At 52.6% G+C, this 25,526-nt stretch overlaps 4 protein-coding genes and 1 non-coding gene across 5 annotated transcripts; 3 read left to right on the forward strand and 2 right to left on the reverse strand.

Annotated features, from left to right (window-relative positions):
• Positions 1 to 399: 399 nt before the first annotated feature.
• UMAG_05420 (uncharacterized protein) lies at positions 400 to 2,506 on the forward strand (the record flags this gene model as incomplete). The annotated part of the gene is made up of 2 exons (XM_011393807.1): positions 400 to 2,352; positions 2,456 to 2,506. 2 exons carry the CDS (start codon positions 400 to 402, stop codon positions 2,504 to 2,506), a joined length of 2,004 nt encoding a protein of 667 aa, XP_011392109.1.
• Positions 2,507 to 2,778: 272 nt separating this feature from the next.
• Positions 2,779 to 4,893, reverse strand: UMAG_05421 (uncharacterized protein; the record flags this gene model as incomplete). Its single annotated transcript, XM_011393808.1, has 1 exon — positions 2,779 to 4,893. One exon carries the CDS (start codon positions 4,891 to 4,893, stop codon positions 2,779 to 2,781), a length of 2,115 nt encoding a protein of 704 aa, XP_011392110.1.
• A 3,787-nt stretch (positions 4,894 to 8,680) lies between these two features.
• On the forward strand, positions 8,681 to 10,135 carry UMAG_05422 (uncharacterized protein; the record flags this gene model as incomplete). Its single annotated transcript, XM_011393809.1, has 1 exon — positions 8,681 to 10,135. The coding sequence occupies one exon, from the start codon at positions 8,681 to 8,683 to the stop codon at positions 10,133 to 10,135; it is 1,455 nt and encodes a 484-aa protein (XP_011392111.1).
• Positions 10,136 to 10,589: 454 nt separating this feature from the next.
• On the reverse strand, positions 10,590 to 12,200 carry UMAG_05423 (uncharacterized protein; the record flags this gene model as incomplete). The annotated part of the gene is made up of 1 exon (XM_011393810.1): positions 10,590 to 12,200. One exon carries the CDS (start codon positions 12,198 to 12,200, stop codon positions 10,590 to 10,592), a length of 1,611 nt encoding a protein of 536 aa, XP_011392112.1.
• A 970-nt stretch (positions 12,201 to 13,170) lies between these two features.
• UMAG_16103 lies at positions 13,171 to 13,270 on the forward strand. The gene is made up of 2 exons: positions 13,171 to 13,208; positions 13,235 to 13,270. It is a non-coding gene; the product is annotated as a tRNA-Pro (tRNA).
• Positions 13,271 to 25,526: the final 12,256 nt, after the last annotated feature.

Consider the following 25,526-nt stretch of genomic DNA (forward strand, 5'->3'; position numbering starts at 1 on the left):
TCGTGAATCACGAACCACAAATCTCGAATGAAGCACGAAGCGTGGAGCTGGATTTGAAATATGAATAGACGGCAGAGCACATAGGCATTTTTCAATCGGTTTCGGCACCACTCACAACTCATCGACTGTCGCATTCTTCCTCTCCCTTTCACATCTCCTCTTTCGCCTCACACGGTCACAACCCGACTCAGCCGAGCATCGCCATCCGTCACTGTCGCCATCGCCATTTCCATTTCCATTGCCATCGCCATCGCCATTGCCGTCTTGTAGACGGTTGCAGTCTCGCGCGCTTCTTGGCATTGTCCTGTTTCGTCTGCACATATATTCATATATAAATTTATATATGACCATGTCGATGCGGATACACTCGCTCTCATAGCCCTTCTTCCTAAACACAGCATGTCTTCGTCGACGATCCCATTGCGTTCAGCGATGGCACTACCAGCACCTCGGCCATCGACCTTCAACGAGCGAATGGCTGCTCGTTGGGCTACCATTCTCCGAGTCCTCCATCGGCACCTCTACTTTCTCGGCCCCGGCATCGTCGCTTCTGTCGCCTATGCTGACCCGGGCAACTGGGCCACCGACTTGCAGGCAGGCTCCGAATTTGGGTATTCGCTTCTCTTCATCGTCCTGCTCACCGGTTGCTTCGCCGTCTTTATTCAAATCCTCTCTTGCCGCGTCGGTGTGGTTACCAACGCCGACCTGGCACGACAATGCCGTATGCTCATTCTCAAAGAGGATCGGCTCGGCAATCCTACGCAGCGCCACGTCTCGCGCCCCAGATTGCGCCGATGGGCGCTCCTCTATCCACTCTATGTCATCGCTGAGGGTGCCATCGTGGCCACAGAGCTCGCAGAGTTGACCGGATCTGCCATCGCTCTCAATCTCCTCTTTCCGGCATTGCCACTGTGGGCGGGTATCTTGATCACCTCGGTCGATGTTATCATCATCCTCTTCATCTACAAGCCGCCACCCAACGGAAGCTTTCGGCTGCTGGAAGCTCTCATCGCCGCGCTCGTCTTTACCGTCTTGGCTTGCTTCATCGTCCTGCTCGTCAGAATCAAGCCTCACTGGCCCGACGTGTTTCATGGCTATCTGCCTTCGCATCACGTAGTGCAGAGCGGTGCACTCTATGTCAGCGTCGGTATCTTGGGCGCTACTGTCATGCCCCATGCTATCATCCTCGGCTCTCACTTTGCTTCTATCGACCGACTTCCTAGCCTCGACCCGCCCTGCGCCAGTGACGACGTCCAACATTGCGCAGACCAGTCCCGGTGGCAGCTCATCAGCTCCTCCTTTTCTCGCCTCGTACGCCCGAAATCAGAGACAAAGACCGAAGTGCTCCGACTTACGCGCGTCGTACGCTCGCTCATATCGCATCGCACCGGCACGGACGACATTGAAACCGACTCGATGCGGCAGAGACGACGTGAGCGTTACAAAGCCGAGGACTTGCCACCACGGACGCTCGACAACATCCGGATTCACATCAAGCACGCTTCTGTAGATATTGGCATGTCGCTTGTCAGCTTTGCCATTGTAATCAACAGCGCGATCCTCATCGTCGCAGCAGCAGCCTTCTACTACACCGATAATGGTACCGGTACCGGTACTGCCACGGGTCAGGTGGTGGTAGCTAGCCTGTACGACGCTTTCTACCTGCTCAAGGATCGTCTTGGTAGTCTTGCAGCCGTCTTGTTTGCCGTTGCGCTGCTAGCGGCTGGACAGAGCGCGAGTATCACTGTGACGTTGGCCGGACAGTTGGTGAGCGAAGGGTTTATCAATTGGCGCACCGATCCGTTTTTGCGTAGGATCGTGACGAGGTTGGTGGCAATCGTGCCGAGTTTGACCGTCTCGCTAGCGGTGGGTAAGGACGGTCTGGATGAAATGCTCGTGGCTAGTCAGGTGGCTCTGAGTATTGAGCTTCCGTTTGTGCTGCTGCCTTTGATCTTGGTCACAGGTAGCAAGACAAGGATGACGGCACAAGTGGCGACCGAGCGGCGCGATGCCTGCTCGGTGAGATCCAGTGTTGAGCTTGATGCACCAAGCGTCGAAGCGAACGACCAAGCAAGCGCGCAGGCTACTGCATGCACGGCCCAACATGGACGCCAGCTCGAGAGGAATGACAGCACGCGTGCTTCGCTCGGCGTCATCGAAAGCTTGCCCCGAGAGCAAGACGCGCCAGCACCGGATCAGGACAACAAGGAGTCGCAGCCGCAGCAGCCGCAGGCGTCTGCGTCAACACGCGTTGCCTCACTAGCGGATGCGCTGGATTCGTCCCAAGACAGGTCGCATTGCTTCGCCTCGGCATGGTACGTGCAAGTGGTGGCTTATGCGATTTTTGGTGTGGTAAGTATGCTGTAGTGTCGACGCGGCGCGCGTTCGAGGCGTGCACAAAGTGGGCATGGTCGACTGACGCTTAGTTGATTTTTTCCATCTTGCTCGTGCACAGATCGTGGTCGCAGACGTCTATGTGTTGGTAACCACGTTCATGGATATATGAGTCACTCGAGCCTCCCTGCACACATGTAGTTTACATGCACGGTGACAGCCAATCACGAGTGTTTCTCACGAATGTCTGCCTGGTACGATCTCAGCGTATCACAATCGCGCATCGCGCGTACACTCGGGACTCGTATGTGCGGACTCGGACTCACGATTGTTGCACCACATGCGAATAGAGCGCGCCGGAATAGACAGTATATTGGTTTGTGTTCGTGCTTACTGATGCATGACTCGATAGAAGCGAGCCAGATTGACGAATGCTACGGAGGTTCAATGCGGGGCGGTATGGTTGCAAGTGTCGAGTAGGTCAAGCTGGATGGGCCGAGGTTGGACGATGCGGATGTCTTGCTGGGTCTGGCGCGTGCAAGCTGACTGGCACTGTTGGTGAGGATGCGAAGATAGTGTTGCGGACGGCAGGGATGGGTCGTGGATCACTGCGGTTCGGGGATCTTGCAAGTTGTCATTGAGACCCTTTTCTGAATCATGAGCAGCACGCCGGGCGTCAACGGGAGCGAAGCGTTGGTCCACGTGATCATGCATCTGGACCTCGGCCATCAAGAAGCATGCACCCCATCCTACGGCAGCAAATGGAATGAGGAGTAGCCATACATGTCTCAACGCAAGGCTATACACGCTACGCACAGCGAAGCTGGCGTCAGGAGTCAAATGACGAAGTGCACCAAAATGCATCGAGTAGGGTGATGCGATATCTTGAATGTTGAACGGAAGTGAACCATTGGCGACTAGTGCTTGAATCGTCGATGACTTGATGGCGTTGTGTACCGAAGATTGAAAGACCGCTTCGGCCAGCATGATTCCGAGAGTTTGACCAAACGATGCAAAGAAGAGTTGCAGCGCTAGCGCTTTAGACGCCATCTCGACAGCGACGGATGCAAGCACGGGGAATTGGGGTGCCACAAACAGAATGCCACAACCGATGGCGATCGGAAACTGAACCAGAATCCACGTCGCTGCACCCGTCTCGACGCGTAGTAGCAAGAGCAACGGTACACCGAGCACAGTCAAGAACCAGCCAAGATGGTTTTGCGGTACGTAGCGTTGTGACACTTCGATGCTGATCGCAAATCCGATCGCGCTCAAAGCGACGGTGCAGCTGAACGGCAATACCATCCAACCAGACATGATAGTCGACGAAAGTTTGACCGCTTGGAAGTACGTAGGGATGACATAGATGATGGCCATTGTGACGACGCCGTGTGCAAAGCTGGTGATGTGTGCGCTGAGCGCAGTACGGTTCGACAGCAACGCCCTTGGTACAGTCGGGTTTTGCAGACGAAAGAGCTCCACGTAGAAAAATGCGCCAAACAGGAGGATGGATAGCACCAAAGGCACCAACACCGTAGCGCTCGACCACGCATATTTGGCACCGCCCCACGTCAATGCCAAACCGAGCGCAACGGTAGCGCCGATCAAGAGAGCGTTACCGGACCAATCCATGCGTTTCAACTTGGACTTGACGTCGGACTTGGGTGTCTTCATGTTCATGAATACGCCGATCATGATAATCGCGATCACGGTGATGGGTATGTTTAACCAGAACAACCACCTCCATCGATTCTTGCGAGAAAAGACGCCGCCAATGGGTGGACCGATGGCACTTGCGCCTGCCCAAACAACACCGAGGATGCCCTCATAGGTACCTCTCTGCGCCAACGGCACCAGATCCGCCACGACGATCTCGGCGAGGCTGATAATACCACCGTCACCAATGCCCTGTAGTACACGACCGGCGATCATCATGTCGAGCGAATTACTGGCGCCGCAGACGACACTACCAAAGAGAAAGAAGAAGAGCGAGGTGAGCAGAATAGCTTTTCTGCCCCAGATCTCGCACAATCCACCAGTGAGAGGTAGAATGGCCATGCCGGCAATTGTATACGCTGCACCGATCCAGATGTAGGTGCCTGCAGCACCGGAAGTGGCTCCATTATTAGCAGTTGGTGGTCTGGGTGCAACGTGATGATGGTTTCTAAAATGGATTGCGTCGTCTTGCAGATCGGCAACAATGGTTGGCAACGCCGTCGAGACCGTGGTCAGATCTAGCGCGCTCAGAAACGACGATACGCACAGCGCCGAAAACACGAGCAAAAAGTGAAGTCGTTTACCGACGCTTTTGCTTAGACTTGATCTTGTCTCGATGCTCTCGCAAGAAGTTGGGTAGCGATCCGATGCGAAATTGTGCGGAGTGGATTGCATCGTATCCATGGATATCGTGCAGACGTCCTGGTTCGCGACGTAGGATGGTGGTGCTGGATACGGTGCGAGCAAAGGTGGGTTCGACGTCGACGTGTGTAGCAACGACTCGTGACTGCTGCTCCCAGCGTTTTCGACTACTGCACCAGCTCGCTCTTGCCCAGCTGTCATGATGGTACCGAGCCTGTGCAAAGACACGAACGCAGCTTAGCGTCAATGTAGATGCAGCTCAAGTGCTCGCTCGTGTGTTATTTGCTGTCAGAGACTGGTGTGGGGCTTGGTGGTGACGGTGGGCAAGAGAAATTGTGCTCGTGACAGATGGCGTGAGGACCAAACCGTCGAATGCAGCGTCTTCTGGAGAGTTGCTCTGGACAAGACCAAAGTGGACTAAGCTGCGGCTAGGACGATTGTATTTCTACAACCAAAATGGAAATTGCGTGCAGCGGTGGTCAAGTAGCGGACAATGAGAGATTGTTTGGACGACGCTGTAGTGTGTGGCTGTGTGAGAGGTGGGGAGAGCAAAGTAGAGGTACGTTTTCGGTTGCTTGTGCGTGGCTTGAGATGGTCAAAGTGCCAAGAACGGGAGCGGAAAACAAGCAAGCAGGTAGGTAAGTACAAACAGAAGTGAATGCAAGACGTTGAGCAGCAAGGGGGATGATGGAACGTCGACAAGTCGGCAACGCGAACCCGATTGGGGCCCAAGTGGAGCAGCCTTTACGATTCGCGATTGACGATTCCCCGAGGTGCACTGCTGTCGAGCAAGCGCATGTGATAGGTGTGGCTTTAAGCTCAGCACTCGACTCGGTGCTTGCAAGCGTAGGCTTCTGGCGGACTGGCGTCAAGGTCAGCGCTGTAGCGCTTGAGGCATAGCAGCATTTGATTGGTGATTGATACACGACGCCGCAGCCCCGGCAAGCTGATCGAGGGCGTGGAATATGCAGACTGCAAACGCAGAGTCACAAGGCAGCCAAGTTTGAGCTTGTCGAAGCGCACACGGGTTGAGGATGGCGCAAAGGAATAGCAAAGCGGCGCGAGCTCAAGTTGGGGATACTTTGCACGGCTTGAAGCATAGAATTGGATTATACTACTTCACAGCCTCTTCTAAGCCATCTGTAAGAGTGGCCAGCTTTGACAGCGGCACGATGAGTGGTGAAATGCAAGGGCAGGTTTGATCTAAGTTAACTTGACTATTACAACAAGCACACAAGGCGGTGTCGACGCTGCATGGCCACAGCCCGCCCGCTCGGGAACAAGAAAAGCTTCGGTCTTGGTCGATTCCAGAAAAGCGACGCAGAAATGCACACGTGGGTGTTTGCGAGAACGAGGCAAGAACGGACATGAAAGGCGACCAACGATGTTTGTGCTGTGGATGAGCTGTGAGCTGTGGGCTGCGGGCTGGAATTGAAATTCCAACTCCGTGTCATACTAGAGCGTTAGCGTGCACCAAGAGGCGTTGCCAGAGACAAGCGTAGACGTGTCGGTCAGTGAGTGAATGTACATGTAAGACATGCATTCAGATTGGTAGCGCACCCCCAAACGAACCGACCCAAGTTGAAGTGCTCACCAAACTGTGCGCGCAGATGGAATGTTGGAAGCACTGTTGGATGGGCGTTTGTTGATGCGTCAACTGAGCGAGCATTCCAGACGCAAGCTCGCAAGCTCGCAAGCTCGCAAGCTGGGAGAAGGCGCGAAGTGAGGCGCAAGCCGGCCTGCCGAGAAGCTGTCGAAACCGGCAGGACGAACGGCATTACAGGTAAAATAGCGAACCAAGCCAACTAATCACGAATGGTGCCAAAACGACTTGCTGGCTGTCTGTTAGCTGAGCAGCGTGAGCAGCGGGAATGTGGACTGAGGGGTTCTAGATCTAAACTCACTTGACTCGGCTAGCTAGTCAAGAATTGATCGACAGACGCCGCCAACGCGGACGAGAGACGTCAAACCAGCGTCAACGGAAGTCCAACGCTGCTTTTCGCGGTTCAAAGTGCGAGACATTCACGATTGCCGATTAATAATTCGTGATTGTGCAGCAATTTTGCCCAGGTCGTCAATCTTTGCCCTGGTCTAGCCGCTGTGGGGTGCGGGCAGAGGCTGGTCAATTTTATTATTTTTTTTTTTTGTTTTTCAAACGAGTCGACACTTTCGAATCACGGATACATATTAATAAACAAGATGCGATACTTGATTTACAACTGACGCACATTCACGATTTTGCACGTGTCTCCGGAATTCCGTTGTTTTAAAAGCACAGCTCTCTTTTCGGCATTTCAACATTTCGACGGTCGTGATGCGACCCGCTTCGGCTTGATCCGTCAGCCGCGTTCCAACGTTGCAATCGTGAATCCAAACATGACGTGCCTCGTCTACCGCCTACGCTCCAAGTTGGCATCCCTTTCAATCACAATCAAAATCACAATCACAAACTGTGAATCGTGAATGTGGTTTGGAAAGTGAGATTGGCAAAACAGAGATTCACATTCACGATTCCCGATTTTCCAGACCAACAACCCAACTATTCACGATTTAAATATACTATAATATCAACAAAGATTCTAGTATTAATAATTAATCACCAATAACGTTTACTGGTGACCCCCTTTTTGAATCACTCGCCGACTTGCCGAAGGCTGAACCGACGGCATCCAATTCCAGCCGAAATCTGAGCAGAATAAGAATCACGAATCGTGAATCACAGAATGGAAAAGAAAAAAGCGCTGTCCAGTTGCACTGATGGATCGTACACTGGTCTCATGCCGAAGCGTTATGCATCATGTCCGCTGCGCTATGGCCGCTTTGCTTTCGCTTTGCTTTCGCTTTGCTTTCGCTTTGCTTTCGCTTTGACTCGCAGGAAAGCAATGAGCAGGAAACGTGGGCAATTTAGGTTGGTCGTTTTTGGACATGGGCCATCCCACCTCGACGCTCTGTCACTTTGGCCACCAATGTCAAACCAAACAACCAAAGTGGACATCCGTGGTGGTCGACTTGGTGCCTGTTCATCCCGCCCCCCTGCCCTTTTCATATCTTGCATGTGTTCTAGGCTGCCAGCGGCTGCCAGCGTCTGTCAAGCGTTGGTCGTAAATCAAGTCAAGCTATCAGCTAGCTTAGCAGCCGTCAGTGTTTCGCACTTACACTTTGCACAGCTCCTTTGTTCCTCAGTCTTCGGCCCCATGACTTTGCGCCCGTTGGCACCACCAACCAAATCAGTATCCTTGTCTTTGCTCTCAGCTCGCATCTTGCGCGCATCAGCCGACTTACCTCAGCTGTTACCCCCCTCCCCACCGGCTGACCTTCTGTCCAGAATCTGAAAATGAAGAAAATAGTGAACAGCCTGGCCCCCCATCGTACTGCTGGCCTGTCCAGAGCTCCGCATTCTGCACCCATCCTTGTGCATAAGCTTGACTTGCTCCCAATACAGCCAGCAGACACGCTCAGCCGGTGGGTCCTTCTTTCGAGTCAAGCTACATGTTGCGCAACAGCCAATCAGCCCTCTCTGCATCTCCCAACGCGTTTGAGACCAGGCTACACCAGTCTCGAGGCCTCGAATGTCTCGATGCATGCCTCTCCGAGTGTCAACCCTTGCACTGCTGCCCTTCCAGCGACGTAACCCAGCAGCCACAGCTGCTGACGAGAGCTGCACACGCTTCGTCCCTTGCTTTGAGCCCCACAGCTGCAAAGTGCAACTCTTCGCTCGCCCGCCAATGTGAAACCCAAACATCTTCTGGCTTTCCGCTCCCCCATCAACCTCCTGTCACCTCGATCGTCCCCCTCCCAGCCAGCGACGTTTCTTCATAAAACTCGTAGCTCGAGCTTGCACACATTCTCCCCTTCCACCATCATCATCATCTTTCTGCTCCTCCCCCTTCCCTCTTTTCCATCCCGAGCGCTCCTCGTCTCTCACTCTGCTCAATCCCTACTTAGTCCTGCTCTCTCTGCGCCTCGGCCAAGCCTACTCAACTCTGTCATGAGCTCGACTCGCAGCCCCTCGCCAAGCGGCACCGAACGCTCCTCTGCTACCGACACTTCGTCCGATGCAACCAGCATCGTTGAATCCATCTCAAATCTTCACACCGACGACGACACCATCGTGCGCGAACAAACCATTCAAGACGTACTCAACGGTTCTCGCATCCTCGTCACCGGTGCTGCTGGCTTTGTCGGAGCTGCTCTCCTCCATCGACTGCTGACCGACCAGAGCTTCAACGTAAAGCAGATCGTTGCCATCGTGCGAGCAAAAACCCCACAAGATGCGCTCAAACGTCTACCCAAGGCAGTTCACCACCACGCTGAGCCCGAGTGCAACGGTGCGCTCGCCAAACTTGTCGTCGTCAACGGTGACTGTGCTCGTCCCAACTTTGGTCTCGACGAAAAAGAGTTTGAAAAGGTCCGCAAGACCGAGATCGTCATCCACTGTGCCGGTGATACCCGCTTCACACTCCCCATCTCCAAGGCGTTTGAAGCCATGGCGGATCTGGCCTACTTTACCGCTCGTTTCTCGCTGCTCACCTGGAATGTCAAGACTCACATTCACGTATCGACCACCTTTGTCGGATGGTACCTCAACAACGGCTCGCTCGTCTCCGAGACCTTGACCCCTCAGGGGTGTGGAACTCGCGTTGACGAGCAGTCTGAACACGTCAACACTTACTTCCAAGCCAAGACGTATGCCGAATCGTGCGTCAACTCGCTCTTCACCTCACAGGTGGGCCGAAAGCTGCACGGAAAGGCGTGCCGTATCGTTCGATTGGCCACGCTTGGTCCAGCGATCGACTTTCCGCGTCCAGCGTGGGGTGCCGGTCATCCGTCAAGCCCCGTATGCGCTGCTTTGGCCGCCCAAGTGGTGGACCCCAGCCTGGTGTTCCCCAACGCCGGTCTGGACGTGATTCCGGTCGACATTGCCGTCAACCAGATCCTTGCCATTACCGCATCCGCACATGCACTCCAGAAGCTCCCCACAACGCACCGTCTTCATCCTAAGAACCCCGCCGCCATCACAAGCAAGCATCTCGCCGAAGTGCCGTGTTACCACGTCGCTTGTGGTCGCGGCGACCAAGCTCGAATCCCTATGACGCTCCTCAATGCCGAAAACGTGAAAATCGAAGAACCTTACATCCCCACCGCCAACCTGCTCAAAGTGTACGACCCGTTCATCACAAAGATTGTCGAATTCGACGTCGCGCGTACCCGCACCGTGCTCGGTCTTGGCGCGCTCGTTGCCGATCAAGAGCGCAAAATCAATAAGGCGACCATCGCAGATTTGCCGCTCAAACATGCTTCTCTCCAACTCGACATTATCAAGTCGATCCAAGAGCGTTTCGGACATCAGGACCTTGAGGGCTGGACAGGCTACCTCCAGCAGGTCCGAGACCAGATGGAGGCTATGGGCCCTCGCTCCGACTGGGAGACGTTTGTCGACTAGCTCATGACTATCGACGCCTTCACACCCTGCATACCCACACTTTTTGTCGCTTGATCCTTGCGGTTACGTAGATCGTCACTCGTCTTGTTGTAATCAATGAATAGCCGTGTTACATTATCTGCCTCCTACCGTTCAGAGAGCCAAGCCTGCGATTTGTGATTGGTGCGTTCGTTGATGTTTACGTCGACCCGAGCTGTGCGTGGCAAGTAGCCAAGTGTTCCCTTAACTTGGTGTGACATTACAATCGTGAATGAAAAGTGCAGTGCATCGAGTCAGAACAGAGGTATAAGTCGACATTGTGAAAATGGCAAGACAGACAGAACCGGATGCAAGACGGCGAAATGGGTCTCAAGCAATCACAAATCATGAATACCACTCGACAAGCTGAGGTCAAATGCAACGAATCGAGAGGGTTGACAAACGTGAATACCGACCAAGCTTGGCTTGCACACGCTTAGGGCTGAAAAGTGGAAATGATACGCGAAGCTACGCGCCTGCCGGAGAGCAAGGCACCTTCCATGTAGCCCTGCCAAATCTCGCTGGTGGCGTCACCAGCAAAGTAGAGGTTGCCAATCTTGGACATTTCGTCGCGCTCGTCCTCATCGAAGCTGGTGAGCACTCCGGGAGGATTGAAAGAGCCATAGCCTCCTGTGGCATAAGGAGCGAGCGTCCAGTTCATCTCGTGCACGTGGGTAGCATTGAGCGCCTCGCACCCAAACACGCTCGCGAGAAACTCGAGCACAATCTTCTTGCGCGTCTCAGCATCTGCGTTCTGATGTACAAACCGACGAGAGTTGTTTCCCAGCACAAACGCAACAATCACTCCCTGCTTGGCGTCCGCAGGCGAGTTGTCATACGTCATCTGAACCGGGCTCATACCGTCAGCGTTGATCATGGCACCACTCAGTCCAGCCGCACGCCAAAAGGGCGAAGCGTAGCTGACGTTGAACTTGATCGCTGAGCCCATCGGTTGACGACGGTAGTACTGAATCAGACCGGACGGCAAAGCTGGCTGGAAGTCCATCTGGCAGATCAACGGTCGAGGCGGAGTGATGATGACAACAGGCGCCTTGACACTCAGTCCCTGCACGGTCGAGACCTCGTAGAAAGCGTCTTGGCCCAATGCTGCGCCTTGATCGGATGCGCGATGGATGTTGAGCACCTTTTGATTGAGTTGGAGCGTATGCTTCGGTAGACGCGCTGCAAGACGCTCACTGATGGATTGCGGGCCTTGAACGATACGCGTCGTCTGCGCATCGCTCAACACTTGCTCGATATCTCCACCTGCACCCGCCACGGTGGCAAGAAGGTCCAAGAAGCTGATCGATTCCGAGTCTTCCGCATACACGGCTTTGATGGCCATTCGAAAGAGCTGCTTGCCCTCTGTTGTCCACATGGCGTCATCGATCCAACAGCCGATGGATCGTTCGTCCCAGTATCGCGCATTCTTGGCCTGACACGGTGTCTTTGCAGGTACACCTTTGGATAGGCTGTTGATCTTGCGCGTGGCCATGAGAAGATCGAGCGATGCGAGCACACCGCAGGGAATCATGTTCTTGTACGACTTGATCTTGCCGTCGGTGGAGCGGTAGATGCTGCGTCCCTGATCGTACGTGTCGTGCGTATCCAGACCGAGCTCTTTGATGAGCTTCAGGATCTGATTCTGTCCAGGGCCGATCCATTGACCGCCCATTTCGACCACGTTGCCATCATCCAGACGCACATCGAGCGTCCTGCCACCGACGCGGTCATTTGCCTCGAGCACCCTAACACCCAGGCCAGCTCTAACGAGCTCATCGGCCGCGATCAGCCCGGACAAGCCAGCACCGATGATGATCACATCCACATCGCCCGTCCGTGTTAGCTTGGTGGTCCAAGCACCAGACTTGGCCGTTGTGGTGTCTGTGCATCGTGAGGCGACAGTGGTCGAGTCGCTCTCGGACGGCCGATCCTTGTGCGAAACTCGATCTTTGGATGTCGATGTTGACTGACCCTTGCTGGTACAAGGCTTGGACTGATTCCAAGTACCAGAGCCAGGCAGCCACGCTGGTCTTTTCCAAGCCATCGTGCGTCTGCACGCCGAAAAAGCAAGCGACTGTCTGTGTAGAGGAGAGCGCACGCAACAGGACGGGACGCGAAGCTGCGAATACAAACAATGGCGGTAGTCGGTAGTTGTCACAGTGGAAGCGAGAAGAGTCGAATTCGTGAGTAGGTCACCTTAACCCAGATGAAATGAGGTAACTTATGCGGTAACTTAGCACAATCACAAATCGTGAATTCTCCTGTCTCAACCAGCCGCGCTATTTTTTTAAAAACTTTATTTATTGATAACTTAGTCGTGAATGTGAATTACTGATAAGTTAGCATTCGTGATTCACGTTGCACGGCCACATCGCAATCTGTGAGTCACAGTCACGAGTCTCGGCAACACCACGCGCGGCATCACATTGGACCGCCGGCAGCTACAATCGTGAATTTACGAGTTTGCCACTCCACATTTCTGTAGACGCTCGCTTCTTCTGTACACAGCCCCCCTTTTTTAAACATGTTTTTATGTTTTCTATCAATCAAGAATCACGAATCGGAATGCATCCACGCATAAGCGTCGTGGACTTCTGTGCTTTTCTGTGCTTCAAATTTACCTCGTCAAGCGAATTCGCTACCCTTACAGTACACTTTTTTTTAGTCACGAGTCGTGAGTTGCTTCGAGCCTGTGGTCATGCAGACGACATCTGGTCGTCCATGGATGGCTCTTGCCAACAAAGCACTAACTTAACCTCTCTATCTCTTGCCGAACGCATGACTCGTCAGAGCTACACCCACCAACTCGTGACTGTGGCTTCCGTGGCTGTCTTGGATCCTACCTCGTCACAGCTTTGTTTTGCCGTCGACAACGCAACAGCCTGTGGTCTGGGCCTAGACGCGCGAGTCCATGTGATGCTCGTCCTTGCTTTTCCACTCTCACGATGGAAATGCCGCGCTCCATGCTGTGCCAACATAATGCAATTGTCTTTCTGAATCGTGTGGTCACGTGAGGGCCAATCGTATAGTGGCTTATTATGCTGTCTTAGGGCACACTCGTATTCGCAAGCACTAAGTTGACAGAGGTCCCCGGTTCGATTCCGGGTTGGCCCCCGCTTCCTTTTTGCAACTCCTCAGAAGCTCATTTTTCCTCACCTGCAGTTGTGAGGCAGCCAGCTTGACGAGCCAAATTTAGATGCCAAGTCACGTGGACGATAGACGAAATAGGCGCTGCTCTCCAGCTGTATTGACTCATGACTCAACACATCCGAGTGAGGGAAGAAACAATTTGCTCTATTCTGCTGAGGTTGAGCCTCGATTCCCCAACTGAGTTAGTCCTTGAGGTTTTGTAGGGCTTTCCTCATAGGACCCCAGAGGGACTTTTCACTTCGGCACGCGGGCTAAACGTCCTTGCGTATGGTTTCTGCATCAGAACTGAGGCCTTTACCTAGTCTTCTCAACCACTACTTGACGGCAGTCTGCATGGTCCGCTATTCAACGCCTCGGACGGACAAATCGTCAGGAAGAGCGTGGAGCACCGAGGCAAAATCCGACCGCTGATCCGCTTTGAAACCGTCTGGAGCCGTTGATTTGGTTTGTTTTGTTTTTGATTTCGTATACCGACCGAAGCCTATGGGGCTCATATTGGAGACGATATACTAAAATACAGGCGGTGAATGGATATATTACATGTAGTGTCAGCATGCTGTATGGTTCAGTCAGCTCGCTCTCAGTCATGAGTCGTGAGTAGAGCACGAGGCCCCGAACGATAGCGGACCGGAACGAGTAACCGGTAAACGAAGCTGTCAGCAACAGAAGAACCAATTAGCTCACAGATTATCAGAAGTTCTCATCATCTCGTAGCTTATCAGAGTTCATTTCACTGACGGCATGGCGCCAATAGCTAGAAGCCAAGAGGAGATTCACACGGCTTGCTGGTCAACATTGGAACCACGCCACTGGCCGATTCCTCGCGCAAAGCGGTAGAATCTGGAAGAAAAGACACTCACGCATCTGATCAGTCGTGGTCACGACTAGTCAGCAGTATCAGGAGCCGACGCATAGGGAGAAGCTCCTGTAGGAAACTCCAGTCAGCTCATGTACATAACTACAGGTAGAACATTCGCTCTGAGTAGATATTTCCTTGTCCAAAACGCATTGTCCAAACACATTCCAAACAATTCCCAGTCCAATCCTCGACCATCACAAGGCTCCAGCCCGCCTCTTTAGGAAAGGGTGACGTCGACTATAGAGTGCTCGCTAAGTTTCTTGATTTCCACCAGACGTGGCCATTCACAGTTTCGCCCCGCAACAGATTTACAATAGGTTAGAGCCCAATGAACGGTCAAGACCTTGCCTTCTCTATGAGGGTTGGACTACCTAAACCGCTTATGTCCTCGAAGGACTACTTCAAATGGGCGACCTCGATGCAAAATGTTCTTGTATGCAAGAACGCGAACCTATGGATCATCATCGAAGGACGACTCATCAAGCCCGAGGAGCACCTGGGTGAGGGAGACCTTCAGCCTCAACTCCCTCGGGCCTGCCCAGCGAGCCCTGGTCGATACGTCAACTTATGATCGAAAATTCCGGGAGAAACTTCGCGACAACTACGCGCAGAACGTTGCCCAACAAACTGCTTCACTCGAAGCGCAGTTGGCGAACCTCTACCAAGGAGATGACAAGATCAACGTCTACTCCTACAAGTTGGAGACGATCTGCAGAAAACTTGACCACGTGGATGCTCCAGTTAGCGGACTCCGCAAACTGAGAACCTTTCTGCGTGGCCTCGGTCCCCAGCACGATGTCTGGCGAAAAATCTTCTACTTCAACACTCGCCTCTTCTTCGAGAAGGAAGGAGATTCCGACGAAACAGCTAACAAGAAGGCCATGGAAGACTACGAAATTGCCGTCAGCACGATTATGGCTGAAGAAGCCGAGCAAAGTCTTTCCGGCGCCAACCTCCAGCTCGGGCCATGCAAGCCCAGTCGCAGCCTGTCAAAAAGGGCAAAGACAAATTCTGCACTAACTGCAAGAGGGATAACCATAACCTCGAAGACTGCTTCATGGAAGGAGGTCCCAAACACAAGGATCGCACCGAGAAGCAAAAGCAGAAGAAAACCAAGAAAGTGACGGGAAACCTGGCACAAGTCGATTCCGACGAGATGAACCTTTGTCTCCACGTGTCCACACCCGATGACAACGTCGCTCCCCAAAATGATACCTGGATCATTGACTCTGGCGCAAGCCGACACATGACCGGCGACAAGACCCTCTTCTCGACGTACGGACCATCTCCTGTCAAGGAGGTATTCGTCGCTGACAACAGAGGAGTTATGGTTGCTGCCATCGGCAACGTCAAACTGGTGATCAGTAATTCGAACGGATCGCGGAAGTCAATTACACTTCAAAATGTCCTCCACGTTCCAGGACTTGGGAAGAATCTCTTCTCTACACCAAAGGTGCAATGCCTCGGTGGAAGCATCAGCTTCACCAAGAAAACGGTCGAAATCTTCGATAAAAAGGGTCGACTGGCCCTGAGGGGTAAACGTCGTGGAGATGTGAACTATCTGCTAGCGGAAGGAACTACCACCGCAGTAGCCAAACTCCTTACTAGCGAGAAGCCAAACTCTGGCACCAAAGGCTAGGCCACCTCCACATGCAGGCTATGCTCAAGACAGCATTGCTCACCGATGCATGAACCTAACGACTACGTCGGGCTCCTCTGTCGGGAACAACTGCGAAACCTGCATCAAGTCGAAGCATAGGCACACACCGATCAAGAGCCGTGGACCCAAGACAACTCGACCACCCGAGCTAGTCCACGTGCATCTTGCAGGACCTCTGCCGGAAGACTTATCCAAAGAGAGGTATTGCCTACTCATGGTGGACGATTGCACTAGATACCCCTTCGAGGAACTTTCGGATGATGAAACTGGAACCACGGAGAAAAATCTCCCGAGGCCCGTATTACCGGCTCTGGTCCGATCATCGCTGAATATCCCCAGGACTTCCCCCATCGTCCGAAGAGCCCAGTCGACCAGTGGGAGCCACCTACAACCCTCATCACACCTCAACGGAGGAAGCGCAATCGGAAGATACTACCGAGAGCGGTAATTCACTGGAGCGTACAAGTCAACGACTTGTTCCTTCAGCAGAATCCACATATGACGAATTCCATGAACCTATCCACCTCATTCCCTCACGAAGGCGGCCTCAAGACATTCGAGGCCGGGACTCCCCACGTGGCATCAAGAAACAGATGACGAGTCCGATGACCCTCTCACCCTTCTCCCAACTCCTCACCAAACAGTGGAAGGAGATACAAAAAAGTGGGAGACAACAACGCAAACGAGAGCACGGGTGACGAGTCACGTTACAACCTTAGGGCACGGCCCAACAGACTTGGCAATTACGCCCGACACGTGACATCGAAACTTCCAAAGCCACAGGCCACCATGAAACAAGCTCGCATGCCCGCCGACTGGACGCTGATTTTGCAAACCAGAAGGCGATCTACTCTGCGCCGACGGTGTTACCAACATCGAATACATACGAGTCAGGGGAGAAACGAGCGGATGCGCTCACAAAGACGCTCAACTGTCAGCAGATCGAAAAGTTCTGCAAGGAGATTGGCCTGACAGACAGGCCCAACGAGAAATCCTCTCGATAAACTCCATGACGGAAACATCTGCCTTTCACAACCTTCTCTTCGCCCTCGCTGAACGCGTGCGAAAACTAGGCAGATCGATACAACAACAGAAAGCCTGTTGGCCTCAGCTTTCGACCTGATGGGTTTGGATCATCCAAAGAAGGTCCGATCAAGGTTCAAGGACATGCAAAAGGACTGGAAATCCAACTGACACAGTGGTATCCACAAACCTCACCATGCATACTTCCTGATTCTCCCTCCACTGGAGGATAACGAGAACGAATACATGATGTATTCAGGGAACAAAACCTCACGCGTCGCCAAAAAACGAGCTGTGAAAGTTCCCAAATCACGAGCATCACGTAGGTTTCCCAGGACCATGGAGCAGTCAAGTAGTCAACGAAAGCTCACCGAACGAAGCTTCAACGAGGGCCCACCTAGAGGAAAGATGCGCTGGAAAGAGCCGCAGCGCACCTCAAATGCCCCAGACACTTACACATCGATCCGTAAGAGGACACGGCGCACACACCTTCCAAACTTGGACGGAAAGCTTTACGCCACACACATCAAGACAGAGAGCAACATGGCGCGATCCCCGCCGAGTGGGAGCGTCAGTGTCTCTGCAATTCATGATTGGGGCACTCAAACACCATTCGAGTAGGAGTGTTAGAATATCTGCGATTGGCGTTTAGTCTGATCGCCCACAATCATGCAGCCCTTGCAGTTACCCAAACGGTACACACGAGTGACCGGATGGGAACGAGTAAGCTCGCGGAATGTCCGCAACCCTCTCAGTCACCGGACGGGTACGAGTAGGTGTCTCAGAACGCCGGAGTTTTACCCGGTTCATAACATAGCGCTGGTAGCGAGAAGCCCAGGGTAAATTCACACAAGTCGCTGGACGACTGTGGGAATATGCCGTTGGCTACAGACTCACGACTCGCACCAAGTGATAGAACCTGAAAGAGAACAGACTCACGCATCTGGCCAGTTGTGGCCACAGCTAGTCAGTTGTATGAGCAGCTGACGTATAGGGGGAGAAGCTCATGTAGGATACTCCAGTCAACTCATGTACATAAATACAGAGGGAACGCTCACACTTTGTAGTTTGTCCCTCGTCCAATACACGCTATCCAAATACATTCCAAACCATTCTCGACCCTACTCAGTCCCAACTCGCCTCTCTAAAGAAAGGGAGACTTCAATCATATAGCGCTCGCTAAACGTGACCAATCACGAAACACAATTTCCCTTACAAAGAAGCTGCAATAGTGGCGTAGTCACGAGTCGTGATTGAGCTGTATTCCGGGACCGGTTGCTTGATGGCGGTTGGTTCCAAGGACGACTTTTTCCTTCTTTTTCATTCGTGATTTGTTGCAAAATCACGAACAAAAGATGGAAGAATAACGATGTTGACCCATTTCATTAAGTTAATCACAAATCTCTCGCGCAAGCCAGCAAAATCACAAATCACAGAATATTGCAACTTTCTCTAAACAGGGTTGTCGTCGAATTGCACAATTATTTTGAAAAACGGAGTATCAAAAAAGTCATGAGTTATGAGTGAGGGTGTAGCCCCGTGTTCATGATTTATGTACATCAGCTGAGTGACCAGCGATTGCATCTGCATCACGCATGTTGTGAGGCACTCGTGACTGTATGACGTGACCCTCTCAGCGCTTTATGATATGCAATTTTGGCTAACAGGTTATACCTGTTAATCGTCTTTGTCCGGTCACTCGTGTGGTCCGGAAACGTGTATTAGCTAATTTTTGGGGATTGGGCTAAGGCCAATCACGAATCACAGACGATTCTAAAGAGGCTTAAAGGTCTTTACTGGAATCGTAAATTACGAATCGTGGATCACATCGTGAAGAAAGGAAAAAGTCGTCCTAGGAACCACACCGGCAACCACCCAAGGTGGGCCATAGGTGGTTTCTCACCGCAATCACCCCTCACAGGTAGCTTCTAGTGTGGCTCCGAGGACGACCATCCTCTCAATAGCTCGTCAGCCAGTAGCATAGGTGATCACACACTGTGACACAAGACACAAGACCTGGTATTGGAACAAAACGGCCATAAATGTATGCATTTTGATTTGTGATTCGTAGCCCAGCAATTACGAATCACGAGTGTGAATCATAAATCACGAATCATGAACATGTTTACCCTAAACTTTTTGTATGCTTAGACAAAATCATTATTTTTACGTGGGACTGTGCTCGTGACTGTGATAATCACAATCGTGAATCACGAATTGCGCGAGGTGTGGGTGAGATAAAGCCTACCTTGGAACGGTTGCTTTTGTTCAATATTCGCGGTGAATCCTTAGCGGGCGCTGGATGATCGAAGTCTCCCTTTCCTTAGAGAGGCGAGTTGGGACTGAGTAGGGTCGAGAATGGTTTGGGATGTATTTGGATAGTGTGAATTGGACAAGGGACTAACTACAAAGTGTGAGCGTTCCCTCTGTATTTATGTACATGAGTCGACTGGAGTATCCTACATGAGCTTCTCCCTATACGTCAGCTCCTCATACAACTGACTAGCTGTGGCCACAACTGGCCAGATGCATGAGTCTGTTCTCCCTCAGGTTCTTCCACTTGGTACGAGTCTGTAGCCAACGGCGTGTTCCCACAGTCGTCCAGCGACTTGTGTGAATCTACTCTGGGCTTCTCGCTACCAGCGCTATGTTGTGAAGCGGGGAAACTCTGGCGAGTTACTATACTTGCGCGCGTACCGCGGTCGTACTGCGGGTGCATTGAGCGCGTGTCGCGCGCGTATGGCGCGCGTACTGCGAGTGTATCGCACGCGTACCGCGGACGTACTGCGGGTGCATTGAGCGCGTGTCGCGCGCGTATGGCGCGCGTACTGCGAGTGTATCGCACGCGTACCGCGGACGTACCGCTGGTGTATTGAGTGCGCGTCACCTACTCGTTCCCGTCCGGTCACTCGTGTATACCGGTTAGTGTTACTGCAAGGGTTGCATGATTGTGGGCGATCAGACTAAACGCCAATCGTAGATATTCTAACACTCCCACTCGAATGGTGTTTGAGTGCCCAAATCATGAATCGCAGAGACACTGACGCTCCCACTCGGTGGGGATCGCGCCATGTTGCTCTCTGTCTTGATGTGTGCGGCGTAAAACTTTCCGTCCAAGTTTGGAAGGTGTGTGCGCCGTGTCCTCTTACGGATCGAAGTGTAAGTGTCTGGGGCATTTGAGGTGCGCTGCGGCTCTTTCCAGCGAATCTTTCCTCTAGGTGGGCCCTCGTTGAAGCTTCGTTCGGTGAGCTTTCGTTGACTACTTGACTGCTCCATGGTCCTGGGAAACCTACGTGATGCTCGTGATTTGGGAACTTTCACAGCTCGTTTTTGGCGACGCGTGAGGTTTTGTTCCCTGAATACATCATGTATTCGTTCTCGTTATCCTCCAGTGGAGGGAGAATCAGGAAGTGTGCATGGTGACTTTTGTGGATACCACGTGTGTCAGTTGGGTTTCCAGTCCTTTTGCAAGTCCTTGAACCTTGATGGGACCTTCTTTGGATGATCCAAACCCATCAGGTCGAAAGCTGCGGCCAACAGGCTTTCTGTTGTATCGATCTGCCTAGTTTTCGCACGCGTTCAGCGAGGGCGAATTGAAGGTTGTGAAAGGCAGATGTTTCCGTCATGGAGTTTATTGAGAGGATTTCTCGTTGGACCTGTCTTTCAGGCCAATCTCCTTGCAGAACTTTTCGATCTGCTGACGGTTGAGCGTCTTTGTGAGCGCATCCGCTCGTTGCTCCCCTGACTCGGTATATTCGATGTTGATAACACCGACGGCGGCCAATTCGCGTATCTTGTGGTAGATGATGTCGATGTGCTTTGTAGCCTTGTGAAGTACCGCGGTTCTTGCATAGCTGGATCGCTGCCTGGTTGTCAATGTAGTGAGGTATTGCTTCTTTTCCTCGAAGTTGAAGGGAATGAAACAGGCTTCTGATCCACAACGCTTCTTTCGCGCCTTCCGCGGCCGCGATATATTCAGCCATTTGTGTTGAGGTTGCGATGATAGGTTGTTGTTTGGATAGCCAGCTGATTGGGGAACCGTTCATTAGGAAGATCATTCCTGTGACGCTTTTGCGAGGGGTGTTTGTTGTGTCGACCGGTATGACGATCTTGTTTTTGGTGGTTAACTCTTGATTGGGAGAGTAAATCGCCTTCTGGTTTGCAAAATCAGCGTCCGTGAAGACCTCTAGGGTCAGATTCCTCCCACTCGCTAGTTTGGGGAACCGGAGGCGATAGTCCTGCGTAGTCTTGAGGTAACGGAGAAGGTGTTTTCCAGCAGAGAGTGCGTGGATCGTCGGTTGAGCTAAATAAGCGGCTGAGAGCTTGTACCGCGTATGCCACATCTGGTCGAGTGTAGCAAGCCAGGTAGTTGACAGAGCCTACGTAGCTGTTGGAAGAGTTCCTTGTCCGCGACGGAGCAGTGCTCGGGGTTTTCGGGATGAGCAATGCCAGTGGCGGGTAATGGTGTGAAGGCGGGTTTCGCTTCGAGCATCTGGAAACGATCGAGGATCTTTTGGATGTAACCCAGGTTGGCCTAGGGAAGTGGAATTGGTAGATTTCGACACGCTGACGTTGAGCACAGAAGATAAATCGCCCTGATCTGTGATTTTAAAATGAGTTTGGATTTCGGTGTGGAGCCAGGCGAGTTCCGATGCTTTTGGTGACGCAGCGACGAGGTCATCGACGTATAATGCAAGTAAGATCTGTCGTCCGGCCTTCTTGGAATGAAAGAGGCAGTGGTCTTCTTGCAGTTTCGTGAATCCGAGCTGTTCGAGTACCTTCGTAGCGAAGAGGTACCATTCGCGGCCGGCTTGCTTGAGACCGTAGATGGCTTTGTTCAGGAAGCAGACCTTCCCGGGTACTTCGTGACCGGGAGGCATCGTCATGTATACTTCTGCCGATAGGCGTCCGTTTAAGAAAGCAGTGACTGCGTCCCAATGAACAATCTTCCAGTCGAATGCCGCGGCGAGGCCGATGAGGATGCGTAACGTGGTGGCCTTTACTACTGGAGAGAAGGTTTCGTCGTAGTCGTATCCGTATCGCTGTGTGAAGCCTCGTGCGACTAGTCGTGCCTTGTATTTGTCGAGAGATCCATCGGCCTTTTTCTCTGATGGCGAATACCCATTTGCAGCTGACCACATTGGTGGCTCTTGTTTTGTGGGTGGTCTACGAGGGTCCAAGTCTTGTTGGATTCATGACTTTTGAGTTCTGCCTGGATGGCACCTTCCCATAGGGGCCAGTCGGCGCGCATGCGAGCTTGTTTCAGGGTGGCCGGTGGCTTTGAAAGATTTGTTGTCACGTGCCGGGCGTAATCGCCAAGTCTGTGGGGCCTTGCCCTAAGGTTGTAACGTGACTCGTCACCCGTGCTCTCGTTTGCGTTGTTTTTGTCTCCCCACTGTTCTTGTATCTCCCACTGTTGTTGTATCTCCTCCCACTGTTTGGTGAGGAGTCGGGAGAAGAGCGAGAGAGTCATCGGACTCGTCATCTATTTCTTGATGCCGCGATGGGGAGTCCCGGCCTCGGATGTCTTTGAGGTCGCCTTCTTGAGGGAAATAGGTTGATCGGTTCATGGAATTCGTCATCTGTGGATTCTGCTTGAAGAACACGGTGTGAGTTGGACTCTCCAGTGAATCACCGCTCTCGGTAGTATCTGCTAATTGCGCTTCCTCTATTGAGGCGAGATGAGGGTAGTTGGTGGCTCCCACTGGTTGACTGGATTCTTCGGACGATGGGGAAGTCCTTGGGATGTTCAGCGATGAGCGGACCGGGGCCGGTAATCCTGGCCTCGGGAGATTGTTTCCCGTGGTTCCAGTTTCATCATCTGAAAGTTCCTCGAAGGGGGCTTCAGATTTTCGCCGAATCCGCTCGTTCTCCCGGAAGATGACGTGCCGACTTGTGAAGATCTGGCCGGTTTCTACGTCCATGAGTCTGTATATGTAAGGGTGGTTATTGCTAACATGTCCCAGGTGTATGCATTCAACAGACTTGGGATCCAGGGATTTGCGGAGTTCGTCAGGTACGCGTGCCCATGCTTTACACCCAAAGACCCGGAGGCCTTGAAGATCCTGGCGTTTGCCATGCATTCCTTCATGAGGTGTCTTGGAAGAATCCGTGCTGGTGGCCGACATGTTTCGAAGCTTCAGCCCGTGACTGAAGGCGAATGGCCAGTACTGGGTAGTCAAGTTTGCTTCTTCTAGCATGCACCGAATATAATCCTTGACAATCTGGTTAGTGCGCTCCACGAGACCGTTGGATTGTGGTGTGAATCTTGGAGTGACCTCTCGTCCTATACCTCGGTGATTGAGGTAGTTCGAGAACTCTCTGCTCAAGAATTCACCACCATTGTCCGTTCGGACTCGGCAGATACGCTTTCCCAGTTGCGTTTGGGTCCATCGATCGATGGTTCGGAATGCTTGGAAGGCTGATGACTTATAGATCAGTGCCGCCCCGAAGCAGTATCTCGTGCAATCGTCCACCATGAGTAGGTAATATTTCTCTTTGGATAAGCCTTCCGGCAGAGGCCCCGCAAGATCCATGTGAACTAGCTCGAGTGGTCGAGTTGTCTTGGGTCCACGGCTCTTGATCGGTGCGTGCCTATGCTTCGACTTGATGCAGGTTTCGCAGTTGTTCCCGACAGAGGGGCCCGACATAGCCTTTAGGTTCATGCCGTCGGTAAGCGATGCTGTCTTGAGCGTGGCCTGCATGTGGAGGTGGCCTAGCCGTTGGTGCCAGAGTTTGGCTTGGTCCAAGGCTTTCTCGCTAGTAACGAGTTTGGCTACTGCGGTGGTAGTTCCTTCCACTAGCAGGTAGTTCACATCTCCACGGCGTTTGCCCCTCAGGGCCAGTCGACCCTTTTTGTCGAAGATTTCGACCGTTTTCTTGGTGAAGTTGATGCTTCCACCGAGGCGTTGCACCTGTGGTGTAGAGAAGAGATTGTTCCCAAGTCCTGGAACGTGGAGGACATCTTGAAGTGTAATCGACTTCCGCGATCCCTTCGAGTTACTCATCACCAGTCTGACGTTGCCCATGCCAGCAACCGGAACTCCTCTGTTGTCAGCGACGAATACCTCCTGGACAGGAGATGGTCCGTACGTCGAGAAGAGGGTCTTGTCGCCGGTCATGTGTCGGCTTGCGCCAGAGTCAATGATCCAGGTATCATTTTGGGGAGCGACGTTGTCATCGGGTGTGGACACGTGGAGACACAGATTCATCTCGTCGGAGTCGACTTGTGCCAGGTTTCCCGTCACTTTCTTGGTTTTCTTCTGCTTTTGCTTCTCGGTGCGATCCTTGTGTTTGGGACCTCCTTCCATGAAGCAGTCTTCGAGGTTATGGTTATCCCTCTTGCAGTTAGTGCAGAATTTGTCTTTGCCCTTTTTGACAGGCTGCGACTGGGCTTGCATGGCCCGAGCTGGGTATTGGCGCCGGAAAGACTTTTGCTCAGGCTTCTTCAGCCATAACCGTGCTGACGGCAATTTCGTAGTCTTCCAGGGCCTTCTTGTTGGCTGTTTCGTCGGAATCTCCTTCCTTCTGGAAGAAGAGACGAGTGTTGAAGTAGAAGATCTTTCGCCAGACATCGTGCTGGGGACCGAGGCCACGCAGAAAGGTTCTCAGTTTGCGAAGTCCGCTAACCGGAGCATCCACGTGGTCAAGTTTCCTGCAGATAGTCTCCAACTTGTAGGAGTAGACGTTGATCTTGTCATCTCCTTGGTAGAGGTTCGCCAACTGCGCTTCGAGTGAAGCAATCTGCTGAGCAACGTTCTGCGCGTAGTTCTCGCGAAGTTTCTCCCAGACTTTTCGAGCAGTAGTTGACGTATCGACCAGGGCTTGTTGGGCGGGTCCAAGGGAGTTGAGGAGTATGCTGCGTGCTTCCACGTCAGCTCGATAGTACTCGGCGATATCCTTAGTAGGGAATTTGTTGCCGAGCTTCACTTCCTTAAGGTCTCCCTCACCCAGATGTTCCTCGGGTTTGACGAGTCGTCCCTCGATGATGAACCATAAGTTCGCGTTTTTGCACGAAAGGACATTTTGCATCGAGGTCGCCCATTCGAAGTAGTCCTCCGAGGACATCAGCCGTTTGGGTAGTCCAACCCTCATAGAGGAGAAGGCAAGGTCTTGATCATTGATTGGGCTCATAACCTATTCAATATTCGCGGTGAATCCTTAGCGGCGCGCATGGATGATCGAAGTCTCCCTTTCCTTAGAGAGGCGAGTTGGGACTGAGTAGGGTCGAGAATGGTTTGGGATGTATTTGGATAGTGTGAATTGGACAAGGGACTAACTACAAAGTGTGAGCGTTCCCTCTGTATTTATGTACATGAGTCGACTGGAGTATCCTACATGAGCTTCTCCCTATACGTCAGCTCCTCATACAACTGACTAGCTGTGGCCACAACTGGCCAGATGCATGAGTCTGTTCTCCCTCAGGTTCTTCCACTTGGTACGAGTCTGTAGCCAACGGCGTGTTCCCACAGTCGTCCAGCGACTTGTGTGAATCTACTCTGGGCTTCTCGCTACCAGCGCTATGTTGTGAAGCGGGGAAACTCTGGCGAGTTACTATACTTGCGCGCGTACCGCGGTCGTACTGCGGGTGCATTGAGCGCGTGTCGCGCGCGTATGGCGCGCGTACTGCGAGTGTATCGCACGCGTACCGCGGACGTACTGCGGGTGCATTGAGCGCG

The sequence above is a fragment of the Mycosarcoma maydis genome, chromosome 19, assembly GCF_000328475.2.
Source record: "Mycosarcoma maydis chromosome 19, whole genome shotgun sequence".
NCBI classification, from domain to species: Eukaryota; Fungi; Basidiomycota; class Ustilaginomycetes; order Ustilaginales; genus Mycosarcoma; species Mycosarcoma maydis.